This window comes from Vicugna pacos, chromosome 7 (assembly GCF_048564905.1).
Source record: "Vicugna pacos chromosome 7, VicPac4, whole genome shotgun sequence".
NCBI lineage: Eukaryota > Metazoa > Chordata > Mammalia > Artiodactyla > Camelidae > Vicugna > Vicugna pacos.
The window spans coordinates 76,609,276-76,636,988 of record NC_132993.1 but is presented as its reverse complement, the minus strand read 5'-3'; the positions used below and the strand labels follow the sequence as shown (position 1 = coordinate 76,636,988).

General features: G+C 48.5%; 1 protein-coding gene across 6 annotated transcripts in view; it reads left to right on the top strand.

The window, feature by feature from the left end:
• Window positions 1-27,713, top strand: part of ATXN7L1 (ataxin 7 like 1) — a 214,071-nt gene that overhangs the window by 163,953 nt on the left and 22,405 nt on the right. For 5 of the 6 annotated variants that reach the window (XM_015234556.3, XM_015234563.3, XM_006198507.4 and 2 more), the window contains 4 exons: window positions 4,516-4,738; window positions 22,468-22,751; window positions 25,947-26,029; window positions 26,900-27,156. In XM_015234556.3, coding sequence (XP_015090042.1) covers window positions 4,516-4,738; window positions 22,468-22,751; window positions 25,947-26,029; window positions 26,900-27,156 — 847 coding nt within the window. Of the gene's footprint in view, window positions 1-1,377; window positions 1,413-4,515; window positions 4,739-22,467; window positions 22,752-25,946; window positions 26,030-26,899; window positions 27,157-27,713 lie in introns of those variants that run through there. The other variant, XM_072965209.1, reaches the window with a different exon arrangement.

Here is a 27,713-nt window from a genome sequence, read left to right as displayed (position 1 = left end):
TGCACAGCTGCTCTCCGGAACTGTGCCCTGGAGTCACGCAGGGGTGGTTAGGGTGTATGTGGTGGAGCAGGTGGTCTTAGAACAGCCAGTGGCTGAGGCCATGCTCTGGGCTTCCTGTGGGGGAAATGCAAGAAAGTAAAAGGATTTGGCTTTTCATTTCTCTGGTCCTGGGGTCCCCAACTTTTTGGAGTTGAGGTCTCAGGCTGGCTGCTGATTGGTACCAAAAAGCTGGCAAATTAGGTATTTTTTCCCCTCCCCTCCCTAGGGGAGTTGGGTGCCCTGCTGAAATGCTCATACTCAGTGGGCAAGGGAGGTACCCAGCGGTCTTCCTGGCTCTCCCTCTCGGCTGCAGCATCTTCTGGGATTTCAAGGAGGCAGAGCTCAGGGATAAGACCACAGGCTCTGTAGACATCCCAGATCTAATGTTTCCTAGCTCCATGAACTTGGGCTAGTTGTATCTCTGACCTCAGTTTCTTCACTTGTAGAATAGATATAATCATTGTACCTCTCTTAGGATGTTGTAAGAATTAAATACTATAAGGTAAATCAAGTGTTTAGTAGAGTACTTGGCACATAGGAAAGTCAATAAGTTACTGTAACTACTGGCCAAAGGACAGAAAGGGTGAGACCAGAGGTTGCTGATCCAACATCATTCACTGAGGTTGTAATTGATGGAGTGGACACTTCATTCTGCATGAGTGTCCTGACAGTGATTTTCTGTTTTCACTTCAGTAGGTAAGTGGTCCTCATATTCAACATCTGCACTATAGATTGCTTTGGTCTTTCTGTCCCACGGTCTAGAAAGAAGTGTGTTGCAAGAGCTATAAACTATTGCAACTTTTTTCACATTGGTAACTATACTTCAAAGAAATAACCCCAAATTGCTTTTTAAATAAATTGGAAGAAACGGAGCCAGGGGACAAGTAACTAGTAAGAGAATAGCTAAGTTATGTATAGCATGCCAGTGACTGAATATTACCTAACCATTTTAAATGGACCAGTATATGGGAATTAGAAATGTAGACTAATGCTAGTTGAAAAAGAATAGTCCAAAATGTCAATTGATTATCAATTATCAATTGTTAATGCATCTATGTGCATTAGCCGAAAATGAGAGAATTTGGAGAGAAAGGCTCTTTTTCTCTAAAATTGCTTCAGTCTATAGAATATTTTAATAGTGAGTAAAAAAATACAATGCTCTGTAAACTATTTCTGGGCAAAGCAAATGAAATTAGAATACTTATAGGAATCCACGGAAGGCAATCCCTTAACCAAAATGGGAAAAAATGGGTAAGCCCACCGTAGGTGAGTTCTTGTATCAGAATGATTGTGATGTAAGTCTGGAACACTGGAACACTTTACCCGGAGACCTTCCACCTGCCACCCACCTCTCCAGCAAAAGACAAAACCTTGTGAGTTATCTACAGGCAGGTCTTCACAGAGTAGTCTGAGAAAAACAAATTGAAAAGGAATTGCATCTTTCTGAAAAACCTACTCACTCTGCCCTACCCAGATGTCAGTTCTACCCAATTTCAAAAGTTTAGCCAAATGAAAAATGTAATGCCCACCTCCTGAGTCGGGCTCTGATCACTCTGACCTTGTTTCTCCACTTCAAATTCTTACACAGCCTTTTTGCCTGCACTAGTGGCTGGCAAGCTCATACTCAAAGCTCAGGCGACAGAAGTACAGATCTCTTTGTGGGAAACCTTGAAATAGTGACAGATTTAATTCCGTCTGATCAATAAGGAACAGTTTCACAAGTAGGAAATACTGCTTTAATCTGTTTCTTACGACACAAAAATCTCATAGTAAACAAACAAAAAACTAAGGGTGAAGGGCTATCTTCCAACTTTGATGAATACTCTTTCATATGCAATTTGTTCTTTCCGTTGGTCATTCAAGAGGGATTTATGGGAGTAAAATATAAAACCAAGAAAAAGGCCTATCTATTGATTTAATTTTTTATGTTTCATTCAGTGTTGGCAGGGTCACTAACCGTAAGCCTCTGGGAAGGTGATTTTAGAATTGCTGTTCTGTCCCGTTCAATTTGTCCTTATTGTCACTCTTCCTTGTGATTTATCTGTGACTACCTGTGTTATTTTCAACTCTTAGTTTAGCAAAATAAACGTTCTCTTCCTTATCAGAGCTTATCTCCCCACCAGAGCTGAGGAATATTTCTGCACATCCTTTCCCCTCCTCCCCCTGCCAGCTTGAGCCTGTGACAGCAAAGGAGTGAATGAAGTCTGCAGAAAAATCCAAAACAGTAGTGGTGAAAATCAAAAGTCTTATTTTAGTCTTGGAAACCTCTGCCAAAAAAGAAATGGTGAAGCAAGGCATTTCTGAAGGACAGAAAGAACTGTGGATTTGAAGTAAGGAGGCTTGGTTCTAGTCTCAGCACTGCCACAACTAGCTTTGCCCTGCAGGCTGGTAACTGATAACCCCCCTCACTGATAACCTTATCCATCAGCAAGGAGATCAGAGGAGCTGACTTTTGAGATCCTGTTCTAACCTTCAGCGATTCTAAGTACCTGTACTACCTAAGTTCCTGGCTTCACATCTTGGTCCCGGTACACTCCATTTCCTGCCTTCCTGAGAAGCGGCTTGGCCCCTGCCCACGGCACAGAGGCCTCACTCCTCGCCTGGCCATTGCCCCTGACCTTGGCGAGTCACCTCCCCCTCTGGGTCTTCTTGGGCTGGTCAGCCGTGGGGAGGGTGGGGACGGCTGACTGCTTCCTGCCTGTCTCACAGGAGTTGTAAAGACCAGTATAATTTCACAAAGGATGAATTCCTCCAAGGAAGCTCCTGCCTGAGTGAAATATCTCAATCCTTCAGCTGTAATTATTGCTATAACATTCAGGAATCATGAGAGAAGGGAAAAGGAGGAGCAGGTATAAGTATGCCTTGTATTTATGGTCATGGAGTAGAAAGAGGCTTTCCAGGCCATCCGGGGACCCACCTCATTTACAGATAAAGGCATGGGAACTGAGAAAGTTAAAGCAGTAAACTCTAGGCCATAAGCGTAATAACGTGCTGTGGTTGGAGTTAGACCTCCTGGGTTTTCTCCGTGACATCAAAACAGAGGCCCTGGAACTAGCAATTGGCTTTGAAAACTTTGAACAGGATAGCTCTGAGCATGTATGCAAGTTCTCCTCTGACCCAGTCAAGAAAGATTCCCCAGCAAAGTTATTTAGTGCAGGCAACCTGTGAACCCTGCTCAGGCAAAAACACCCAACAATCAGATGATCCTCAGAAATCCACTTTTTTCCATCAATTCCCACTTGATCAGAGGAGTAGAATCAGTCTGCTTTGAGACAACCTGGCAGCCCATTGGTATCGGGGAGCACAGAGAAACCCTGAAGGCCTGTCCCAGGTAACCAGGTGAGACTGGCTTTCTTCTCCCAGGTCAGGGTGCCTGGAATAGCAGCCAGAAATGTCTCACTAACGAGAAAAGCCTGAGACTCAGCTTGGAGATGGAGGGAGAGTGGGGTCTGCCTTCTTTGTCCCTGTCTTGTTCATTATCATGTTCAACCCAGTTCTCCAACCTCGTGATCTCTCAGGATATCTGTTATAATTTTACTTATTTATTTGACACGTGGTAATCAAGCACTGACTATATGTGGGGCTCTGTAGCAGGCACGAGGGAGCCAGAGGAGACTTGGGATTTCAGAGCGTTTGTCCTTCGGGGGTTCCTTCCCATAATTATGTACAAGGTTTTGGGGCACGTGTAAATGTGCATTTTTCTTGGGAGGGGTCCTTTAATCAAATCTGTTACCCTCTAAGAGTTAAGAACCACCAGAGCGGGCGTGCACTAGAACTTCACTTTGTGCACCTGCTCTCCAGGTCAGACTCTTCATCCTGCATTGAACTGAGGCCACGGGAGCTGACTGAGGGTCAATAAGTGAGGCATGTCAGCCCAGAGCTCTGGTAGGGAGCTGTGCCCGGCTACCCAAGTCCGGGGCCCACATCTGCGGATTCGGCCTCAAGCATTGATGTCCTGTGGCCCTGGGCCACTTCCTGAACCTAGGGGGCCCTCTCATTCTGCCCTGCTGGTCCTTGTGACTTTAGTGCTCCTGCTAGGGTTCGGCTTCCAGAAACTGTTATGTGTTCTCTTAAAAGTCCTACCCTACCAACTACACTGAGCCATGCTGTAGCCTCTAGGTAGCTATCTGAGGATGACTTGGGCCATGTGGTTATCTCACTGTGTGCAGGCGACACTGGTGTCCCCTCCGCTAATCCTGCAGAAGTGGTTTTGCAGGAGGATGGCCTGATAAATGCCTCCCGTGAGAACCTCGGTGCGAGTTCAGTGTGCCACTTGATGCAGACGTTGGGAAGGTAACCCCTGCCAGCTGGTGGGACAGGAGCAGATGTCAAGCAAACTGTAGTCAGAACTGAGGCTTCGGGCTTGCGCACACTGCGGGATCAGAACTCTTCTCTCTGCTTGTTGCGTCCGTGAGTGTGCATGTGACTTGCTTGCTACAGATGACGCACTGAGTTCTGTTCTTTCTCCCTCTGTAGAGAGAAGACACGGTTCAATGTGTAGACCTTCTCCCTCCCCGGCGTCTCCACCCTCCAACTCTAGGACATCACTAGTCCAGGTGAAAACAAAAGCCTGTCTCAGCGGCCATAACTCTGCCAGCAGCACCTCAAAGCCATTCAAAACGCCCAAAGACAATCTACTTACCTCCAGCAGCAAACAGCACACAGTCTTTTCTGCGAAGGGATCCAGGGACAAACCATGGTGAGTGTTGTGTGCTGGCAGCCCATCTGTCCTCGCTGCTTGTCCCTGTCTCCCAGGGCTTTGTTCCTGGGCACCATATCCAGGAACTGGGGAAACTGAGGTGGGAAGGGACAGAGAACCAGAATGATGGCATGAGAAACCTGGAACAAGGGACCTTGAAGTGCCATCTGCCTGACAGGAATGTTTTCCACTCCTGGGAGCTGAGGCAAGTTGTGTCTAAGAAAAGGGTAACAGGGAGATATCGCTCAGTTTTATGGTCACCTCTCAATTTTCTGCCCCAGTGACGAGAAGCGTTGGTATAAATAATCCAAAGCGCAGACAGTCTGCCCAGCGGGGAGTGAGGCCACAGTCCTGCCCCGCAGCCCCGGGAGCAGGCCCCCCACAGAGCATCTCCCATAGCTGCCCGCAGAGGCAGGTAGTTGGGAGCTGAGCGCAGGAGGAAGGAGGGGAATCCAAAGAGAATGTCGCCCCTTTAATGGGATGGGAGAGGGCTGGCTGCAGGTGACTATGAAAAATCAGGGGCTTGTCATTCCCTTTTTTATCTTAGTCTTTCGCTAAGTCAGAAAAGGTTACCTGTGGAATGGGCACATAGGAAACCAAACTGAAAACCCAGAACAGGAAGCGGGAGATGAGTACCTTCAAATGCCGAGGACCCAACTTGGGACCCTTAGGGACCACCTTATGGTAGAGCCTCCAGCCTTATCTTGCAGGCCTTGTGAAGGCAGATGGGGGATAAGTGTGGAATCTGTTCATTTATATGTTTAAGGGGAAAAAACCTCCTGTTAATTCATGATAGTTAATTACGCTGAAGTTCCTAGCTGGGAAGGCAGTGGACTAAAGCCATCCATCAATTGGTTTGTCACCGCACGCTGGAAATTATGATGACTTTGTAAGGAGCTCATTATGCCAGATCAATTAAGGAGCCTCTTGCAACAGCATGGAAAGGTTTAGATGTGGCTGTCAAGGAGGGAAGTCACCTGTCATACAGCCAGGCCTCACCGACAAGCTCTGTCGTCTTCTGAGTGTTAGAATCTCCATGCTGTAGGAGGACGTAGCTGGTTAGGGAAGACCCAGCCTGAGAATGACAGTCGGTGGCCTCTGGGCCTGCCCTGCGTGTAGTGTGAGTCTCCCTCTTTCGGTGACCTCGGAGAACACCTGAAAGTTTTTTTGCCGAGGCAGCATCCGGTCTTTTGATGTGAGCACTTCCTCTGTCACTGCCCGTGTACAAATCTCAGCTGGGTGACCTTGGGCAAATGGCTTGATCTTGATGGGCCTCATTTTTCCTCATCTGTAAAATGTGGCTAATGGTATCTCCACCCTGTGGGATTTTTATGAGGATGACTATGAGCTAATTTTTATAACAGCAGCAATAATGATGTCTGGCACAGAGCGCACTTTGGCTAAATGGTTGATGATACTGTTACCACTACCATCATCACGTGTGCCAAAGGACGGAGTCCCTGTAACCTGGGATAAAAGCTGAGAAGCCAAACCTCCCTGAAAAAGTGGAGAAATGGCTCTTCAGACTCAGACTCAAATTGAAAATGGAAAAGGATAAAGTCATTTATTCAGAGTCCAGAAATAAGCTTCAGAGCAATCAAGTGAGGAAACCGAGGCAAGGGGCTCACGAGGAATAAACCAGAAGGAAACCCAGGGGTCCTGGAACATCATAGCATGAACACAATAAATGACAAATGGTAAATGTGATCCAAGGAGGGGGAGACGCAACAACAAGAATTCTCCCAGGATACCAGCCTTCGGGGAGACTGTGGGGTTAGATCAGCCTCTACATTTGGGGCAGACCAACTCAACACACACTTATTAAGCCCTGGTCTGTATGGGCAAGGCTCCTTCAGCTAGAGGCAGAAAGTGGTTTTGAAAGAATCTGAAAAAAAAAAAACTAGCAGGGCCAAATAAGAGCAACTGAAAGGGTTGCAAGGAGGGAGATATCCCTCATGAAAAAAAAAAAAGGCTCCAAAAACTAGAGCACTTACCTCATGTGAAGAGTAGAAAGCTTGTGGGCAGTTTACCTGACTTTGAGTAGGTAGATATCTGAAGACAGACCAAGGGGTGCAGATGCATGAGGCTGAGCGTTGACGGCGCCTACCTGTTCTCACCTCCGATCAGCCCATCCCCTCCCACCATCACTGGGCATGCGTGTTGGAAGGCTGGGGAGATTTGGTTTGGAGGCTTCAAGGGCCCCACCTCAGTTAGAGGAGGCTTCTCCAGAGGGCAGTGTGGAAGAAGGGGCACTGGCCGAGGGGCAAGAAAAGCCAATTCAAGTCCCAGCTCAGTCACTAACTTTCTGTGTGTCCCTCAACAAGTCACTTAACTTCTCAGAGTCTTTGTTTCAAGCCTGACTATTTTGTGACTTTTAAGTCACAATTCTCTCAAAAATTCTCAAAGACTCCCCATTGCCTGTTGAATTAAGAGGTCGGCCCTCAGCCCAGCATAAGGGACTCTCTACAAACTGGCTTCAACCCCTCTAATCCAATCCTGATCATCCAGTACCATCCCATTATGCCAGCTTCCCCACCATGTCTTCCCCTGGTTCCTTTGCCTGGAATATCCCTCTGTCTTTATTCAATTTAACATTCAATGAGCACCTACTATAATGCTATGTGCCAGCTCTGTAAAAAAGTCCTGAGGATATAAAGGGCTTGTCACCTTTTGTGCAAGTTAGGAAAAGGCCTAGATATAGCCCTAGATCTGAGTGTACAATTGGCTGATGGTCTTCAGTCACTCCTCACTTCCTCAACCAAGCATTTAGTGCAGTGCACAACCTGCACAACTGTACACTGCTGCCCTGAGTATATAAAATTTAAAAAGACACACTGTCCTAGGGAGTCTGTAAAAAGAGACATACAAGAGACATGTGAACACAGAGTACAGTGTGGTAAGAGCTAAGGTATTGGTAGCATAGAAGAAGGGCACCTCATCCAAGCTGAGGACTCAGAAAAAGGTTTTTCAGAAGAGGTTGCACTTGAGCTGAATTTGAAGGATAAGTAGGAATAAACTAGATAAAGAAAACCAGATCAGAATGCTAAATCTGTGATAGATATTTTATCACAATAGAAAAACTTTCTTTAAAGAAAATGGGAAGGGTGTCCCAGGCAAAGGAAACAGAATATGCAGAAGTATTTGCTTATGGGAAGAGGCAGGACGTGAAACTGAGTAGATGAATGAGGGTCAGCTAGATTAGAAAGTTTTGCCATATGTGCTAAATTCAGGAATTTGGGCTTTACCCTGAGAACTGCATGGGGCTGTGAAAGGAGCAGTTTTCAGTTGTATTAAGATCCCCCTGACAGCAGCATAAACGATGGCTTGAGGGTTCACTCAAGAAGCAGCCAGAACAGTGAGGATGCTTTTGCATAACCCTGGTGACGTGTGGTGACAGCCTGGACCCAGGCAGCGGTGCAGAATGGGCCAGGTGGGAGAAATAAGGAGGAAAACCCCACAGGACTTTGGAGCTGGTTGTATTACGGCTTGTAGTGCAAGGGAAGAGTTTAGGGTAATGTCTAGGTTCCTGGCTTGGACAGCTGGGTCACTGGTCCTGCCACTTCCTCAAGAGGGAAAAAAGGGCCAGAGTTTAGAGTGGAGAGGAGAGGATGAGTTCAGCCGGGGAGTCAATGGAGTTGGAAGTATCTGAGAAACTATTACATGGAGATGTTCGGTGGGCACTGAATGTCTGGACCCAGAGGTCAGGAGAGAGGCATGGCTTGGGAATGGAGATTTGAGAGTTGTCAACACAGACACCAGCATTGAAGCCGTGGTCCAGGCCAGGCTTCCGGTGAAGGTGCATGGCTTGAAAAGAGCAAGGACCGAGGACAGGGCTCTGGAGAATGGGGGACATTCCACTGCATCCTGTCCCTGCTCTCCTGGCTCATACCCTTACTGCTCTTCACTGCCCATCCCATGGGCCACCTCCTCTCTCACTCGCTTCCTCCTTGCCATCCACCTAATATGCCGGTGTCCTCTTTTAATCCCCGCCACACTTCATTGTGACCTTCCCTGTGACTCTTTCTGCAGTGCTGTAGATGAGACCTCTGCATTCTTTCTGCTCTGTGCTCATTGCAGGGCCTCCTATACTGCAGGTCCTCACACTCAGCAAACACTGTCCCCTGGTCAGTAAATATTTGTTGAATTGAACGAAATGGATCTGACCACTGAAAAGGATTGTAAGATTTCCATTCCTGGAGATGGTTAACCTTTTATCCAGAATTGTTTAAACTGGCAGTATCCAGTCACATGTAATGTGCATCACACATGTAATTTAAAATTGCCTAGTAGCCACATTAAAAAAAGTGAAATTAAATTTTAACAATAGGTTTTATTAAACCAAATATAACCACAGTATTATCATTTCATCATAATCATTGAGATAGTTTATGTTTGTTTTGGTTTTTTTTCATAAGTCTTCAAAATCCTGTGCGTGTTTTACTCTTACAGCGCATCTCCTTTTGGACATTAAAATTTCATCAGAAATATGTGATCCATATTTAGATTTCACTTTAAAAAATAGCGATTATAAAATAATTTGCATGCCCAAGTTGTTCCAAAACATAGGTAAAACATTTTCTAATAACTGAATCAAGTACCTACTTTTAAATGTTAATGAATTTAAATACAATTTAAAGTTCAGCTCATCAGCCACATTTTAAGTGCTCAGTAGCCACAAATGGATAGTGGCTCCTGTATCAGACAGCACACCTGGGCCAGGTGACCTGGGTGGATCCCTCTGGTTCTTTATTCACATGTATGTTAAGGTAGCCCCACGGACCTCTAAAGTTATGCTCCCCCGACAGGAGTTGCTAAATTCCAAGGTGAAAGGAACTCTCCTGCTTTCTCACATTCACCCACTGGTGCTGGGGGTGCAGTGGGAGCAGACCTGGAGGACCCAGGTTGGCGATGCAGAGAATCCCCTGCCAAAGTTCTGTTCCCTGCCCCCAGGAGCCCTGTAACGGCCCTTAAAGGCCAAGAAAGCATAAACTGTGCCTGCAGGGGTGGGCCGTGGCCTCTAGATTAGATTTAACTGCAGGTTAGGGACACCCTTTTCCAAGTAACTCAAATTCACGTGTACAGCAATAAAACACCACACCTCAGTTCAGGCCCACCTCCTGCCGTCTCACACAAGGTTAAATGGCCTGTGGATTTGTTTTCTCCCGTCTGTGCCTGGAGAGGTTAAAAAGTAACTGCCTTAGAAGAAAGAGGAAAACAGCGGGGGCATCCTGGTGCTGCCAGACTTGGCCCCTGCAGATCTGCCCGGCAGCACTCGCGGCTCGCCTAGGCCCAGGCTGTCAGAGCCCCTCTCCACTAGTTCACTGCCCTCCCTAGGGATCCAGACGCCAGAGAATCCCCTGCCCGACGTCTATGGAGCAGAGGGAGGCGGGTAAGATGGTTCCGTTCCCAGGTGTAAGTCCAAAGGGAATTAGGACTATTTGGCTCTTCTGAGCTAAGACGAGCGTTTCAGACTTTATGTATGAATCCCTGCTCGGCTAGGGGACCAGCTCCTTGTAGGGGGTCAGGATCAGCCAGTCTGACTTTCCCACCTGCTGCCACTTCAGCTCCTCTGGTCCAGCGTGGTGGGCAGACTAGGGAGCCCAAATCCGCAAACCCGCCGCTGTGGGCGGGAGCAGGGAGGAGGTTTTCCTCCCCTGCATGGCTTGTTGCCTTCTCTTTGGGCCTTATCACTGTGCTCAGCTATTAAAAATGCAGATGAACCTGCCGCTCCAGAAGGAAAATGAGCCAGAGCACAAGAAAACTCAGCAGGCTCCCGTCTCCCTGCGTGTGCCGGCGGCAGGTGGGGGAGGGACCCTCTCCTCACGGCGGGGGGGCCCCTGTGGGTGCTTAGGAGGGGAGGCCTGTTCTCCCTGGGCAGTGGGAACTGGGGGTAGAAACGCTCTGGAAGCTCTCCTGGCACTTCATGGAGAAAGAAATGACAAGTGCAAGGCCCTGCCAGGCACCTTGGGAGAAAGGAGGCTGGCTTATCTCACTTCTTCTCTGGTGTTGGCCTGAAATGGGGGCAAGACCATGGCTCAGTCAGTACTGATGGCCACTTCAGGACGTAGGGAGTCATCTCGGGACTTTGGCTCAGGCTGGGAAGTTCTAGAGACCCAAAGGGCTGCAGACCCTGCACGTAACCCAACTGCTCCAACCACCCCAGATTCCTCAGCAGGATTCTTCCAGTGGCCCCTACCTCGTCTCCTGGCCCTTCCTCCGGGCTGCCCTCTGCACCCCACCCGAGTGCTGTGCGCCCCTGCCCTTCAGTGGCCCTCGGTTGTTTGCCCACAGAGTAGGAGCTTTACCCCTTTGCGGGGGGATACATGATCTGGCATTTCCCACTTGTCCAACCACCACTGCCAAGGTTTTATTATCCCCTTTCTTTCATATTCCAGGTGTCCCAATCTAATTATAGCTCCTCAACATGCCTCCATGTATTGGCACTGTTTCCTTTGCCAGGAACAGCCTCCTTACTTGTCCTACGAATGCTTAAAGTCTCTGCATGAGTGTCACTTCCTCCATGAAGTCTTCCTAGACTTTTTCTACAAACTGAGATGCTCCTTCTTCTAAGTTCCTGTTAACAATCAAATTACCGCTGTAAGAGCTACCATCATATACTGCACTTAGCTGGACCTCTATCCTCCCCTTCCCCACTGCTGTACCCCCATGGTTTAGCGTGGAATCTGGTATCCAGCAGGTATTTCATAAATGAATGTATGGTGAGTGAATGAATGAAATGCTCCTCTCCCGTCCTCACAGAGATTTTTTTCTGATACTGAAAGAAACAACAGATATAAAAAAATATCTTTTGAGTTCTTGAGGAGAAGTCAGAGTGCCATTTTCCCATCATGGAAATCATTTTCCCTGTTACAATTATTAGAGTTAGGAAAAGAGAACTAGATCCTGGATGATAAAAAGGGAAAACCCTCTGTGCAAGAAGGGAAAGGTATTTTCTTGCCAATTAAAGAGACGACTGTGACAGTCATGCCTGTGCCACAGTCCTGGTGTGTCATGTCCCAGGATGCACTTGACCACATGAGGAGAACCCTAATCAGAAGGGAAGTGAGGAGGTGATGCAGCATTCCACACGAGTCCCTCCCTGGATTCCCACTTACAGATCCAGCCCTTCACACAAGAGATGGGGGAGGGGGACATTCTGAAGCCAGTTTTTGCCCCTAGTGGTGCAGGTTTGGGTGTCAAGGGAGAAGTGGGGCAGAGGATGAGGGAGGGAAGATGGGTGGACTGAAGTAATAGATGGAGGTTACTCTGAGGAGCTGCAGAGGGAAGGAGGGGAACGGGCAAGTGGGTTGAGGATGGAAGGAAGACAGGTTAAAATATTCAGGCATCCAGAGGGGATAATGTCCCTGCCAGGACAGGGAGGCAGCTGGAACTTAAACATCAAAGTGCCACCTGTTCACTGGGTTTCAGATGATGGAGGTAAGAACAGTGGACAGCTCCTGGGGTGTAAACTCAACTGACCTTGTGAAGTCACAGAAATGCCCAGAAATAGGGACTAGAGTCTGGGGAAGGAAGATACAGGCTAGAACAGCTGGGGAAGGAAAGAAGTTGGCATGACAGAAAAGTATGAGCCATGAAGATGACTACCCACGGTCCTTCATATTTGTATAGCACTGTAGTTGCAGTTTTTACATGCTTTCACAGCCCCACTCCCTTTTGAGCCTTTAGGCTACTCCATGATGAGATGAGGAAGGAGAAGCCCAAGGTGATGAAGTGGCTGGGCTGACGTGACAGGGATGGTGCTGGGGTTCGGTCCCTGGTCTCCTCACTTCCAGCGCTGTGATAAAGAGCACCGTCCTTAGAACTACCTGAAGTCAAACCCCTCTCCACCCTTCACTTTGCTGAATGAATGTCCTGAGGCCACTTTTCTAAGCCTCAGGTTCCTCCTCTATAAATTCAGGGGGGGAATACTAACCACGATCTCCAGTGTGCAGGCATAGCCTGCCGCCCAGCGCCTGGCAGGTGCTCAGTGTGTGCACGTCAAGAGTGAGTGAGAGGAGTAAGGCATGGGGGGAGGTTGACAGGCTCCCATGCTCCCGTTTATCCACACTCTGGCTCCTCTAACAGAAAGAGAGACAGCTGCAGGCTGGTCCTTACCTAAAGCATTTGTGCTGGTGGAGAGCTGGTTTGCTTTGTATTATGTTATGTGATTGAACCTTCACTGTGATCATTTGCTCAATCATCAAACATTTATAGAGCCCTCCCTAAGTGCCAAATAGTGTGTGTGTCGCTGGGATAACTCTGGAGCGATGTTTATACTTGGTCCAGGTCCCTGTCCTCAGGTAGCTCATGGTCTGGCCAGGCTACAGAGACAATAACTGAAACCTTGCTCTTTGATATGATAAATTCAGCAGAAACACCAAGGAAGGCACAACCAGCCCTGAGAGAGAAGAGGATGTTTCATCCAATCAAGGCAGATGGGACGTGTTCACCCTGAGGAGGGGGCAGGGCACACCAGTAGGAGGAACCATCCACCCAAGTCAAGGTCCAGAGCGAGGCAGATATTTAAGGAGCAAGAGAGAGTCCCACGAGGCTGGGAGAGAAGATGCCGGGGTGGGAGCTATGGGGGGCGTGCTGCAAGGTTGAACTAGGTACTCTGGGCGGTGGGGAGCCTGCATAGCTTTCTAAGCAGGATAGCAGGGTCAGATTTGCATTGGTGGAGACGGACTGAGCACAGAGAGATGCTGGCCGGAAATTTCGAGGGTGGGATTTAGATCAAGGTTCAGCCAAGCAGTGATGATCGTGATGATGAGGCCTGAAGTGGTAACGCAGAAAGAGTGACTGAACATTGGGGAAGGTCTCCAACTGGTGATCTTCTTAGCGTAGAGCTTTCTAAAAATACAAAATGTGTTTAATTTGGGACAAAGCATTTCCCGAGTTTGCTGTAGGTCAGTGTGTAGACTAAACTCTTGAGGGTTTAAACAAAATGTGCTCGGCATTCTGGATGGAAGTGGATGGGGCGTGGGGATGCCTGCCCAGTGCTGGATTCCAATACAGAGAAGGAGGAAGAGGTAGAGAGGAAAGATGCTTCCTGTGGAAGTTCCCCGTGAAGGAAGCTGGGAACGGAGGCTGGTGTGCTAGCGCTGGCCAGGGATTCTCTACTCAGAACAAGCTTCCTGAAAGCAAAAGCACTGGGGGCCCGAGCCAGGATTCTGGCTCCCCGCCTTTCCTGGCAGAGGGTGGAGGGTGTTCTGTGAGGGATCCTGTCTCTCCCTCTGGGCTGGTGCTAGCTCTGGGGCTTGAGGGAGGCAGTGAACACTGTGGCTGTGCTGGCTTTGGAAGGTGAGGAGCAGGCCCGGCAGGCATGGCAGCTTGGAGCTCCAGCAGTGGGAGCCAATGACCTCTGGTGGCTGCAGATGGGAGCACGCCCACCGGCATCTCAGCCCGTCCTGGGCCTGCGCTGGGGGTTCTTTTCGGCTCTGCACAAGCGCTCTCTCCAGAATCCACTTGCTTCCTGGACTCTTACATCTCCAATCCTGCCCTTGAAGGCTCTGATACCATTTATGCCTTGATGTGAATTTCACTAGGTGTTCATTTGCATTGTGAGGCTTTTCATTCTCATATGTGGAAGGAAAAGCACTGAGCCAGTACTGTGATTTGGTCTGGGGTTGTCTTAAATTCTGCCTGGACTCACTGCCCAAGGCTGCACCACTGCAGGCAAGCTGGTCCCAAGGGCACTCCAGAGACAGCTGCTGTGCCGGGACTCTGTTTTCCTTCATTATCATCTTCTCTCCTCCAGCTTGCTGATTTTTCCCACAGTCTTGGGGCATTATGACTCCCAGGGAACGTCAGGGCATTTAGTGCCGGTTGAGCTCACACTGGGTTCGGAGACCACCTTCTGAGTTCCATGCCTTGGGAAGCCCTGATTAGCAGAAGTACCAGAGACACTGACAGAGGCTGGTGCTGGGGCCTCCTGCTTCCAGGGAATCTGGAGCAGCCTAGAAGGGGGCACGAGCAATTATTCCTCCGGAAGTGCCTCAGGGCCAGCAAGGACCCCCATTGCCTCACACACTCAAGAGTGCAGGAGACAACATGTTTGTAAGAGAGGAGGCTGGAGTTCCTCTCGCTCGTCCTGAATGTGTATCCAGGTGGGAACTCTGACCACGAGTCCAGGCTCGGGCAGTGCCAGGAAGACTAGGGATAGAGAAGCAGGTGGATTGGGAAGTAGGGCTGAGGGCTGCTCCTGGAAAGGCATCCTACTCAGGTCTGTCTTTCCCCTTCTGCATCCCCAAGAAGTGGTCCTCCACTCTGGGTGAATCTGAAGGCTGCCTGCTCCCACCTGTCTTCTGCTCCTGCCTCCTCCTCCTCGTCCCCTCCTCCCTCCACTGTGGGACCAGAAGGGCTAAGAAGACATATAGCTCTGATGGTGACGATGACCTGGGCCCAGATGAATACCCCAGAAGCATCAGGGTCAGTAGGAAGAAGGGATGACGTGATCCTCTCTTCCCTTTTTGTTTTAGCTCCAATTTATGAAGGGCCAACTGTGTGCCGAAGCACTTTATATATATTATATCAGTTAATCACTTTAGATCTCTATCATGACCTCCATTTTACTGATAAGGAAACTGAGGCCAGAGTAGGAAAGTTTTGAGATGAGCCAGGCTGGGCAGCCTCACGCGCCTGCCTGGGTTTTGCCCTACAAGGCCGTCCCGTCAAGGAGGTGAGAAGGGACTGAAGCCCGTGCTCACCCACTCGCCAGGTTGGCCACCCTTCTTCCAACTCCTGTAGGAGTCAGATGGCTTTCCCACCGTGATGCACTAGTAATAGAAAAGGCAGGGGTCAGAGCTAGGTTTGTCCGATTTCATAGCCTGTTTTTCTAACCATTATCCTAAGCTATCTTGCAATACACGCCACCTTCTATGACTTTACTAGAACAGCGACAAGGCACAGACCCCGATACAGTCCTACTTGTCCTCCCTGATTTTATTTTACTTGCTTCTAGCCACGTTTCCAGTTCATCAAAGCCAGCTTGTTCTCTCCCCTGCTCCTAAGGGACAGTCCCACATCACTCTTCCCAATTGCCTCTTCCCCCTGTTGATGGATGCGGTCTTGACCTATCAGCTAAGTCACTGATGAAGGCTCTTTAACCTTCTCAGCCAGCAGTGGGCCCCTGCGAGCTCCACTGGGTACCACTCTGGGCTGGCACAAGACCCTGCTAACCAATCTTTTTTTGCCTCTGCTGCCAGAGCCACTCACACCCAGTAGCTGTGTGGTCTAACCGTGTTTTGCCAGCTTACTGAGGGCGTGTGATGTGGGAGGGAATCCAAAGCTGTGCAAAGGCCAGGAGAGATTATGCACAGTGCAACCTCTCTGCCCACCAGGCCTGACACAGCCACAGAATAATATTAGATGAATCTGGCATATTTCCTTATTTGCCATGCTCTGTGGTTGATTATCCTGTTTTTCATTTGCTTAAGGTGTTTACAAATTGGCTTTCTGAAAGTTTCCCTAGTCTTTTTCCAGGTTGAGAAAAAAAACCATCTATTCATTCATCAGGATTTCTATAGCACCTCCTGTATCTGCTGTACCATGGTTGAACTTTGTAGCTCTCTTTTTTTTTTTAACATTTTTTTATTGAGTAATAGTCATTTTACAATGTTGTGTCAAATTTCAGTGTAGAGCACAATTTTTCAGTTATACATGAACATACTTATATTCATTGTCACATTTTTTTTTTTGCTGTGAGCTACCACAAGATCTTGTACATATTTCCCTGTGCTATACAGTATAATCTCGTTTTTCTATTCTGCAATCTTGAAATCCCAGTCTACCTCTTCCCACCCCCCGCCCCCTTGGCAACCACAAGTTTGTATTCTATGTCTGTGAGTCTATTTCTGTTTTGTATTTATGCTTTTTTTTGTTTTGTTTTGTTTTGTTTTCTTTAGATTCCACATATAAACGATCTCATGTGGTATTTTTCTTTCTCTTTCTGGCTTACTTCACTTAGAATGACATTCTCCAGGAGCATCCATGTTGCTGCAGATGGCATTATGTTGTCGGTTTTTATGGCTGAGTAGTATTCCATTGTGTATATATATATATATATATATATATATATATATATATATACACTACATCTTCTTTATCCAGTCATCTGTTGATGGACATTTAGGCTGTATCCATGTCTTGGCTATTGTAAATAATGCTGCTATGAACATTGGGGTGCAGGTGTCATCCTGAAGTAGGGTTCCTTCTGGATATATGCCCAGGAGTGGGATTCCTGAGTCATATGGTAAGTCTATTCCTAGCCTTTTGAAGAATCTCCATACTGTTTTCCACAGTGGCTGCACCAAACTACATTCCCACCAGCAGTGAAGGAGGGTTCCCTTTTCTCCACAGCCTCTCCAGCATTTGTCATTTGTGGATTTTTGAATGATGGCCATTCTGACTGGTGTGAGGTGATACCTCATTGTAGTTTTGATTTGCATTTCTCTGATAATTAGTGATACTGAGCATTTTTTCATGTGCCTATTGATCATTTCTATGTCTTCCTTGGAGAATTGCTTGTTTAGGTCTTCTGCCCATTTTTGGATTGGGTTGTTTGTTTTTTTCTTATTAAGTCGTATGAGCTGCTTATATATTCTGGAGATGTAGCTCTCTTATTTAGGCTGATTGTTAGTGATTAATTGCCAGATCTCAGCTTTTAAGGATATCCCAAGTATTTCTTCAATCTAAAGAATCTAAATTTGAGATAATAATATCCTGATAGCAGCCCCCAAAATGCATCCAAGAGAGCCAAATAGAATTCCATCTCTGAAGGCACTAAAAGATAGAGTAAATTCCTTTTTACTCGGGATGGCTTACATGCTATCCCTGCTTAGAAGGCAAGAGGCTGGGTGAGATGACCCTTTCAAGGAATGGCCAGTGAATCGGAGATTCTCAAAATTCTGCCAGGCCTGGAGCACAGGCACATGGGCCTTTGTCGAAGGAACTGGTGGGAAGAAATCAGACAGCTGAGAACCCTCACCAGACATGTAACCCAGAGCACAAATACCATATGTCTTCAGGCTCCTGCCTTTCAAATCCATCTTTCCCCTGCGCTGGTAAGTGGAGCAGGGCTGGCGATGATTTCTTCAGGCCTAGAGATGTTCTGAACCATTCTTTTAAGGCTTATCTGTTGATGATGAAAGCATAAATCACGATCGCCAGGAAAGCAAAGCTGGCAGGAGAGCAGCTGGTTCTGCGACACGTTGGTGGCCCTCGAAATGGCCCCATGAGATTCTCCACCTCTGCTCTTTTGCAGACATCACTGGGCAGGGAAGGGAATCTCCTTGCTGCTAGGAGACCCATTTTTCTTAAAGCCAAAGGACCCTCCTTGGTCCTGAAAGATAAATTCAGATGGGAGGAACACCCAGGAGGAAGACCAGGGCAGCCAAAGCAGCACTAAAGAAGCAAGGCAGACACAGCAAGGAGGGTGAGGGAGGACTGTTCCGGCTGTGGGATCCCTTCCTGGGACCCGAGACAGAAGCACAGAGATAACAAGGAGATAACGACTCCCGGAATATTAGGCGCAGCAGGGAACATGCTGCAGCCCGGGGCTCCCTGAGAGAGTTCATCCCAAGCGAACAAAACAGGCATTATGAAAGCAGCGGGGGAAAGAGTGGGGACTCGTCTTTCCCTTTCAAACATTGCTCCTCAAAGAAAGGACAATAGCGGGTTGATAAATGCAACTAATTGTGAGACCTCGAGAAGTGTGTAAGTGCATCCCTTAAGATTAAAAGGGAAGGAACTTGAGGGGCTTAGGCTGATCTCGGGGGGAACCGCTGGGCTTGTTTATCGTCCAAACAGACCGATAAGCTGCTTGGTTAGTCATCTGAGTGGTGCCAACTCTCCACCTCTCCCAGCACCTAACAGCACTTGGAGGTGTTGGGGTTTCAGTGATTAGACACAGAAAACAGGGGAGATGCCCCAACTGTGAGAGCTTCTTTCCAAATGGGAAATAAAGTAAATCTGTTACTCAGAGTCCGCTGCTCAGAGCTGGGACACTGTACTTCCTGGTGGGAAAAGTGATGGCAGAGGAGGGACGGAGGTGACAAAGGGGACAAGGGGAAAAAGTAGAAGACAGTCCTGAGATGATGGCGCCCTTACGCACTCAAAGGTCTGTCTGTGAGGCAAGCAGGGGCCGGGGCTCTTAACAGTGTCTTATGTCAGCAAGAGTTCTTTGCTGGCAAGAGACTGAACCTCTGGGATTGGTTTTCCAAATCATATGACACCACCTTGCTATCATTTCCTCCTTTGTTCATCAGTTTGGGTTCCAGGGGCTGTTGCCAATAGTAGTGAAGAAAGGGGACTGAATTCTCAAATGGCCTGATGGCTAATGAGGGTGGTGGGGTCAAATAGGAAGGACCTTCACTTCTCTCTGTCTGTCTCATTTCCTCTGAAGATGTGTTTGACCCTTCGTACTCTGACTGAGCTGCCTGCTTCTCTGTCTTAACTCCCAGCAGAGGTCTCGGCTCAGGCCAGAGGCAGATTACCTTAGAAGGGAAGCCCAAAACCTTTGGGGGAGAGAAGGGACACCAAAGGGAGAAGGATCAGGAGCAATCCTCCGTTCCGTATGGAGAGCCCTTCGCCACGAGCTAGCGTGTAATCTTAGAATTCGCACCCCAAACAACTCAGTCTCCCTTCTCCTCCCACTGCCAAGGTGTGGCCCACTTACCTGGCTTCAGGTGTGTTTACTCAGTGGCTCCACTCTTTACTGGCTGACCTGGTCTTTGGAATCCTTTCAAACCTTCTTGATTCCAGTCCAAAACAACTCAGTCCCAGAGGACTGCACATCAGCCTTCCCTTCCTGTTTCTGATGGGCTTCAATTCCACATCCTGTCTCTGGGCGCTGGGAGTGAAGTCCAGCCGGAGTTCTGAAAGTACTGGCAGTAGAGGGTGTGAGTGGGCCACATTCATGTAGCAGAGGAAATCTCAAATTAGGAGATCACAGACATTCGCTGGTCTGGCTCAAGCCATTACTAACACACACTTGGAAAGAAGCATCACCAGCGAGATACGTCACCTGACACTATTCCAGTGCCTGGACCTCGTGCACCTGTGCTGGCCTGGCTGCCTCAAGGGATGTGCTGGAGCCGGACGGTGACTTTAGAGGAGAAATGCAGGCTGCACTGTGAGCATCTGAGGACCACTTGGCTTGGTTTTTCATTTATTTCACTTGGTATGACTGCTCTGGATTATTCTGTCCCGACATCACATCTTTGTCTTCTCAGCTCATGAGTACTCAGCGTGTGACTCGTACTGGCTCATGCGACAGGAGCTGGACTGTGAAGATCCTAACTTCCTTTCCAGAACTTACTTGGCTTCACAAAGAAGTCTATCAGAGAAGGCCACTCAGGTGCTAGAGAATCTTCCTGCCTGCTGCTAGTCCTCGTAGTCACATCAACACTTAAAGTTTAATTTTTTTTCTAAAATAAAAGTCAGCAGGTCAGAATAAGGGTGGCAAATAAACCAACAAGAGCTTTTTAAGTGGGCTCCTAGAATATGTTTTTTTAAAGTCAAGATATTGAAGTATAATTCTAGTTACATGAGTTTTGTAATTTGTGGTGGTTTTTTAGTTTGTACATGTAAATTTTTTTAAATTATGATAAAATACATATAACAAAATGGATCGTTTTGTTTAATGTGTAATTTAGGAGTGTTAAGTACGTTCACATTGTTATGCACCTGATCTCCAGAACTCTTTTCATCTTGGAAAACTGCAATTCTGTACCCACTAAACAGCAGGTCCCCGGCCCCTGGCAACTGTCATTCTACTTTCTGTCTCTGTGAACTTGACTACTCTAGGTGCTTCACACAAGTGGAATCATGCAGTATTCATCTTTTTCCGACGAGCATAGTTCACTTAGCGTAGTGTCCTCCATGTTCATCCATCCATGTGTCAGAATTCCCTTCCCTTTTAAGGCTGAATTCCGTTGTATGTATACACTGCATTTTGTTTATCAATTTATCCATAAGTGAACATTTGGGTTGCTTCCACCTTTTTGGCCATTGTGAATAATGCTGCTGTGAACATGATGTACAGGTATCTGTCTGTGACCCTGATTTCTGTAATTTGTGTCTTTTAAAACTGAGTGGAGGAATGAGCATGGAAGAATTCCATATCCCATGGCTTTGCATTTTTTACCATTTCGAAGAAATCAGGAATGCAGCACTAATTTCACCAGGTAATATCTTTACAGCTTCTTCGTGTGCTGACTTTTCAAGGGCTCCTTGTGCTGTTCTTCAGCGATATGTGAGTGCTTTGAGAATTGCCATTAAAAAGAATGTAGCAGCGGTTCGGCCATATCTCCGTGGCTGAGACACTGATCAAAGGCAGGACCGTCATGACTGGGTGTATCACTAAAAACCACTGTTCCCGTTTCCCCTCACGTGGGACTTGAAGTCCCACCCCATGCTTCCTCGGGCCAAGAAAGCACGGGGTCCCAGGGGGCAGTCTGAAGTCCGGCAGAGCGTGCTCCACCTCTCGGTGCCCTTCCACTGGTGAAGACCTATAAATAACATCTGGGATCCTGTTTCAAAGTCAGAAAAGAGGCAGGGGCTGGGGGGTTGCTGACATAATGCCACAAACAGACTGACCAAAGAAATGATTTCTGAATGGATCTTAGAGAAGGACAAGCCAGCCAGCCGTGTGGACAGATGAGACTCCTCCCCTGCAAAACCAGCCTGCCTTTCATGCCCTACATTGTCTGCAGGCATGTCTGAGCCATATTCTAGCCCATTTGGCATTCAGATAGCCAAGTCGGCTCCACTCGCAGCTCAGACAATTGGGGTCTGAAGTGTTAGCATTCTGCCCTCCTGCAAGGAGGAAAGGGAATCTAGTTTGGGAACCAGAGCAAGGCTTATTCATTTCATCTCATCTTTTAAGACCCAGAGACAGAGTCCTCCACAGCCCCTCCAGACACACGGTCCTCCAGCTTGAAATGCACAGAAATCAAATGCAATAACTATTCCAGGAGAAGTGGCAGGGACTTGGGGCCAAGGTGACAGATTCTGAAGAGCAGACATACACCTTTGTGCTCTGTCTTCTTAAAATTCATCCTCTCACCTGCCAGCCTTGAGCATTGCCTATTTACATAACTAGCTGCCTGAAATGGAATGTTAGATAACGTTACATGGCGTCTCACTCAATTTGAGCCCATCCCCAGGATACGAGTGATCCAGAAGTCCTCCGACAGCGTGTAGCGTGGCCCGCTGGCCTGCAGCCAGGCCTCCGTGTGGTGTGAGCCTGTCAGCACTCCAGCTAAGCAGATGTCAGGCCCGATCGCCCGGGTGGGAGACCAGCAGAGCAGCAGGGGAGGAGGCGTGATCCAGCAAGAGGCTCAGTGGCACTTCGGGGCGTCTTCGGGGACAAACAGCATCGCTTCCTGAGCCTCACAGCAGGCGCCTTGTTCTGCCCAAGGTGCTGTCTCCCAGACTGCCAACAAAAGGGGCTGAGAGGGGGGGAGCTGCAGGATCTATGGGGACGGCTGGTACAGGAGGTCATAGTCAGCTCTGATACCATCCCTGGCGCTGTGCCAGCCTCACACCCCCTGTTGGTCCTTTCCAAGGCATGAGTCTCCCATCAAAACTGGAATCACGCTGCTCGCTTGTAGGAGGAGTATAAATAAGTGATAAGGAGGTGTCCTGATAATGATAAGCGGAGCTATCTTCTCAGCAGACCAGATGTATCAAAGAAGGCAATTGTGTGTGTTTGTTCATTTATTTTTCAGCGTTCCGGTTCCCGTAGTCAGCTTAGAGAAAATTCCTAACCTAGTGAAGGCAGATGGTGCCAATGTCAAAATGAACTCTACAACCACTACTGCGGTCACCTCCTGCTCCACCCCGTCCTCTGCCGTCTCCGCCCCATCTTTAATTAAGCCGCTCTCGATGTCCAAGTCAGTGCCACCTTCCCCAGAGAAGATCTTAAATGGCAAAGGGATTTTGTCCTCCACAATAGACAAGAAACACCAGAATGGCACCAAAAACAACAACAAGCCTTACAGGAGACTTTCAGGTACGTGTCTGTGTCACTAGAGTCTGGTTGATGCTCAGACTGCAATTGAGTGACGTCCGTAAGGAGCGAGTGATGCGTTCTTCTGATTAAGCAGGTCTGTTTCATTTCAAGGGGAACACATTGTTTACCTGCAGACAGGACCCCTTCACCTAAAAATGCAAAGGAGAGCTGGTTCTCTTATTCCCCGGCCAGATGAGGTCCCTCGTTCAGCTCAGCACTTGATGGGAGTCACCCTAGTGACCTCGAAGCAGGAGGCTCTGCGCCCCCAGCAGCAGCCTGTGGACTCTGAGACTTGTCATCATGTCGACAGGCTGAAGCACCCTCGGGTTCCATAAAGCCTCACAGCCATGAAGTCAGACAACCCACAGTGAGAGCGTACAGTAGCCCAGAGCAGGCTTGGGACAGTCCCCCGGGTGCCGCCTGCCCTTCTCTATCCTTTGGTCTAGTTGGTTTCCAGGTTGATTCTGTGGTCTGGGGCCACAACTGCCTTTCCCACACAAGCAGGTTGGCACTCCCGTTTCCTGAGAACACTGGGACTGGCACAGAGGAGGGGTACAGAGGGGTCTCTCTCTGATCTACTGAGTTATGTGAGTAGGCACTTGGGGTGCCTGGAAGGGTGCACACAGCCAGTCCTGGAGGCAACGGTTGCCCTTGGGGGCCCCCACGTGGCTGATACTTGCTTTGGATTGATGTGGAGGCAAACCTGGCAGTTCTGCTTTCTCCAAAAGACCAAGAAAAGTTATAACTTCTTCATACACCATAGGCATTTCTCAAATGTTAACCAGAAAAGAAGGAAATACAGTTGACCCTTGAACAACTCAGAGATTAGGGCACCCACCTTCTGCACAGTCGAAAATCCCCATGTCGTTTATAGTCAGTGCTCCATATCTGTGGTTCCTCCATGTCCACAGATTCTACCAACCTCCAATCTTGTAGTACTACAGTATTTACTGTTGAAAAAGCCCTGCGTGTAAGCGGGCCTGCACAGCTCAAAACCCGTGTTGTTCAAGGGTCAGCTGTGCAGAGAAAGCCACCCTATGAGAGAGAAGCTATGTCCTGTAGTATGAGCATAATTCCTAAGTGCCCAAGAATTGTGGGTCATTTTTATTTTCTACTTTGCATTTCTCTGTATTTCAGTTTTTCTATCATACATCTGTAACTTTAAAAACACTATTTCTTAAAAGTACCTCAGACCCAAAGCGCTCAAATGACAGGTATTTTACCCTGAAAACCTCTCCATGTCCTATTTACCCTCCGTCTGGAAAGAAAGGCAGAGCCTGGTGCTCTGTTGGAGGGTGTGGGGCCTCACTCTGCAGACAGCGCTCCCAGCTCCTGGCTCTCTTCCTGCAGGGAGGGTTCACTTTCACTCCGCAGAGGAGGCAGCGTCCCTGGACGATCCAGGAGGCCTGGCTGGGCTCCGTGTCCTGAGGCTATGCTTTCTTGTCCTGGCATAACCACAGCGTCCAGCCTTCACCTTAATCTGAAGTTGTTTGGTGATTTCTTAAATTAATTTATTATTATTATTATTATTATTATTATTATTATTATTATTATTATTATTTATTTTTGCTGTTTGTTGGTAGTTTTGTCTCATTGGGTCTTTTGCTTATTTCTCTCTCACTTTCACATTTGGCAGCCAGCTCCGGCCCCCAGCCAAACAACCTGCCCAGTTCCAGGCCAGCAGGGGTGCTGGTGTGGATCTGGGCTGGGGTCTGACTCCGATAGGCCCAAGGAAAAGGACTCACACCAGGTGGCCTGGGGGCTACGCCCAGGCCCTCCTCGTTGGGCGGAGAGGGCTCACAGGGGAATGGGCTTCTCTAGGCATAGCAGTTTTCTGTTCTTAATAGTGAGGAAAAAAAAAAAGAAGCAGCAGCAGCAGAAGACAAAAGCAAAAGAAGGGGTAGGATGCAGCCAATTAGGAAACTTGTCTTGGATATGAAAATGGTTTTATGGCAAACATCATCATCACCACTGTTGCAAACACCCTACAGCTCCCAGACCTTCTTTTAAAAATAGAATGCATTCATTTATTATGGTAAGAGTTTACCAAGTTCAGAAACTTTTTCAGGCATGGCAACCTCTTTTTAGCTTGCAGCCATCTGAGGCCCTTAAGGAGACATTCCACCAAGTTTATATACACTCCCCACCCAGCCGCCCGCCAGCACTGCTGCCCGTCTCCCTGAATGCCCAGAAGAGCTGTCTTACTCCTGCCCTGCAGGACTTGTGTTTGCTAGGTGCCTTCCAGAAACAGCACAGGCCATCAACAAGTGGAACTTTAAAGCCTGAAGGGTCCTTAAGAAGTTGCCTCATGTCCTCTCATCTTCCAGGGGAGGAGAGCATTTCTGTAATCCAGAAGGGGCATAAAAAGAGCAGGCTTCTTAGAAGTAACCTCGACAGGCGCTGTCTGCAATCCAGCGGGATGGCCGGATCCGGGAGAGCCTACCTCCCTTAGTGAGCCTTCATCCCGCAGGGACAGCTTGCCCAGAGTACTCATTCCCACCTGGGGCAGCAGACCCCGTGCAGGGGGCAGAGCAAGCTCTGAGACTAGCAGGCCCGCCCACATCCAGTCTTCTCCTGTGCGCCTGCCTGTGATGCTGCCCAAATATCTCTGAATCAGGGAAATGATTTTTTCCAGCCAGAGAGGCTGCATGGAAAGCTGAGGACTTTGCAAAGTATGAGAGAGGCAGGTCACAATGACATGTCAAGGAATAATCTCCAACATTTAAACGGCTAAAACTAGCGGGGAGGCAGGGCAGGGAAGGGAGAGTGTTGTGTTCTTGGAGCTGCCCCAGGGAAGAAGTAGCCCCTGGGCCTCAGGTGGCTGTCCCTGGTCTGCAGCCAACTATGCCCAAAGTGCCAGATACCTGGGGAACTGTTGGGAGTGAAATAAAGTGTGAGAGCAACGTGGCTCCTTTCCATCCGGTGCCCACCCCCACCTATCCCCTTGTGCGTTCTGCATCCCTGCCGAAGCTGGACTTGGGAACTCTGGGATTCAGAGGGGAGCGCCATCTTCCCCCAGCAGTTCTGAAGCATTTTAGCAGCTGGTTGGGGAAAAAAACAAAAAACAAAAACCAGATTGCCTGACAATGTCTCACTTGTTGGTGCAAATGTGCATTTTTTAAAAAATGTAGTCTTAATGCCAAATCCTATTTAGTCTCCTTTTTTCTTATATTTTTTGTTTGTTTCTTAAACCAGAGAGAGAATTTGACCCAAATAAACACTGTGGAGTATTGGATCCCGAGACAAAGAAACCTTGCACAAGATCCCTCACCTGCAAGGTATTTCTCTTTCCATAAAAAATACTTCCTGCTCTCGCTGGGGCCTTTGTCGAAATGTTTGCATGCCACTCTCTGCACACGGCAGGGTGTGGAGCCTCGACATGACCCCCAGCTGTTCTTTGTAAGGGAAATGCTTTCTTCTCTTCCATGGTAGCAGAGTGCCTGCCTCAAGCTGGCTGGCTTTTTAAGAAGGAAAAAAAAAAATAGGCTTCCCCTGTTACTTGTGAGGCCAGACAGTAAATTGTATTTATAGGCACTCACAGGCGGTTCTAAACCCTGCTACGTTTTAATGTATGCAGGAGCGGCGGCAGCGGCGGCAGCGCCCTGAAAAGCAGCCCCGGAGGGGAGGACGAGCCGCCGCGCCCCTGATCCGGCCACACCGGGGTGGCCAGGGGACAGCTGACCCAAGGCGGCCGCTGTCAGGTGGCCCCCAGCCCCATATTTCTTACTGAACGGCTAATGCCTCTTGGGATGGAGGCTGTGGCCCTCTCTGCTTGGTGGGTCCGTGTGTCTGGGCCAAAGCGAGCCCCCCACCTGCACCTGGATTAACTCCAGCACGCCCTCACCATTGCCTTTCATCAGAGAGGTTCTCGTGGGTTCTGTGCTGAAACTCGTCATCTTGTGCTTTTTTCTTTTTTTTTTTTTTTTTTTTGGAGGAAGCTTTGGCTTCTTAACGCCAGGAGTGTAGGGCATGGTTGCGTTTGTGTGGTCTCTGCCTCTTCCCAGCCAGAACAGGAGCCGTTGCCTTGAAGTTGACTTTTCAAGCACCTCCAAATTCCCATGAATTGCCGTTTCTGAGATGGAGGGCCCGGGGAAGCAGGTTTATGTGCTGATCAAAGAGGCTGTGCTTCCCGTCTCTTTTCTCCTTAGACACATTCCCTAAGCCATCGGAGGGCAGTCCCAGGCCGGAAAAAGCAGTTTGACCTCCTTCTGGCGGAACACAAAGCCAAGTCCCGGGAAAAAGAAGTTAAGGATAAAGAACATCTCCTGACTTCGGCGAGGGAAGTACTTCCAAACGCGTCCGGGCCGGCGCAGGACTGTCTGCCGGGATCTTCAGGGACCTCAGGCCCAGAACCTAAAGTCGCGTCCCCTGCGAAATCCAGGCCCCTTAACTCTGTGCTTCCCAGGTAAGTCCCACCTTGGTGAGGAAGCCTGGAGCCCGCAGTCAGGTGACTCTGCCTGGCCGGGTTGTGTGTGGTCTGAGCACATTGTGAAATGGGAGTGGCAATAGTCCTCCCTCGTAAGGCGGTTGTGAAGTTCAAACCAGAGAGTGGGCGGGAGGGGCTCAGCCCAGTGCCTGACGTGTAGCGCTTGGTGGATTTTACTGCTGCCACGATTGTCATCCTCACTGTCGTCATCACTGCCATCATCATCACCCTGCAGAGCAGACCCATATCAGACGGCGTGGGTTGTTCACAGAGAAAGAGTAAGCTGGAAGTGAATGCCTGAAAGAATGACACCCACCCACCGGGCAACTTTCTGGTTGCCTGGGGTTTTAGATTAGTTGGAGATTCCTGGAGCAGAGAGTAGGGGAAGCCTGGGGGCATGGGTGGGCAGCACAGCTTAGGAACCTACTTGTCATATTTTGTGCATTTTTCCCCAACTCTCAGAGATGGTCAGGGTGAAGGGGAAATAAGCGTAACAGAGGCTATTTGTCCTTACATTTCCCTCCACACCAGGGAAG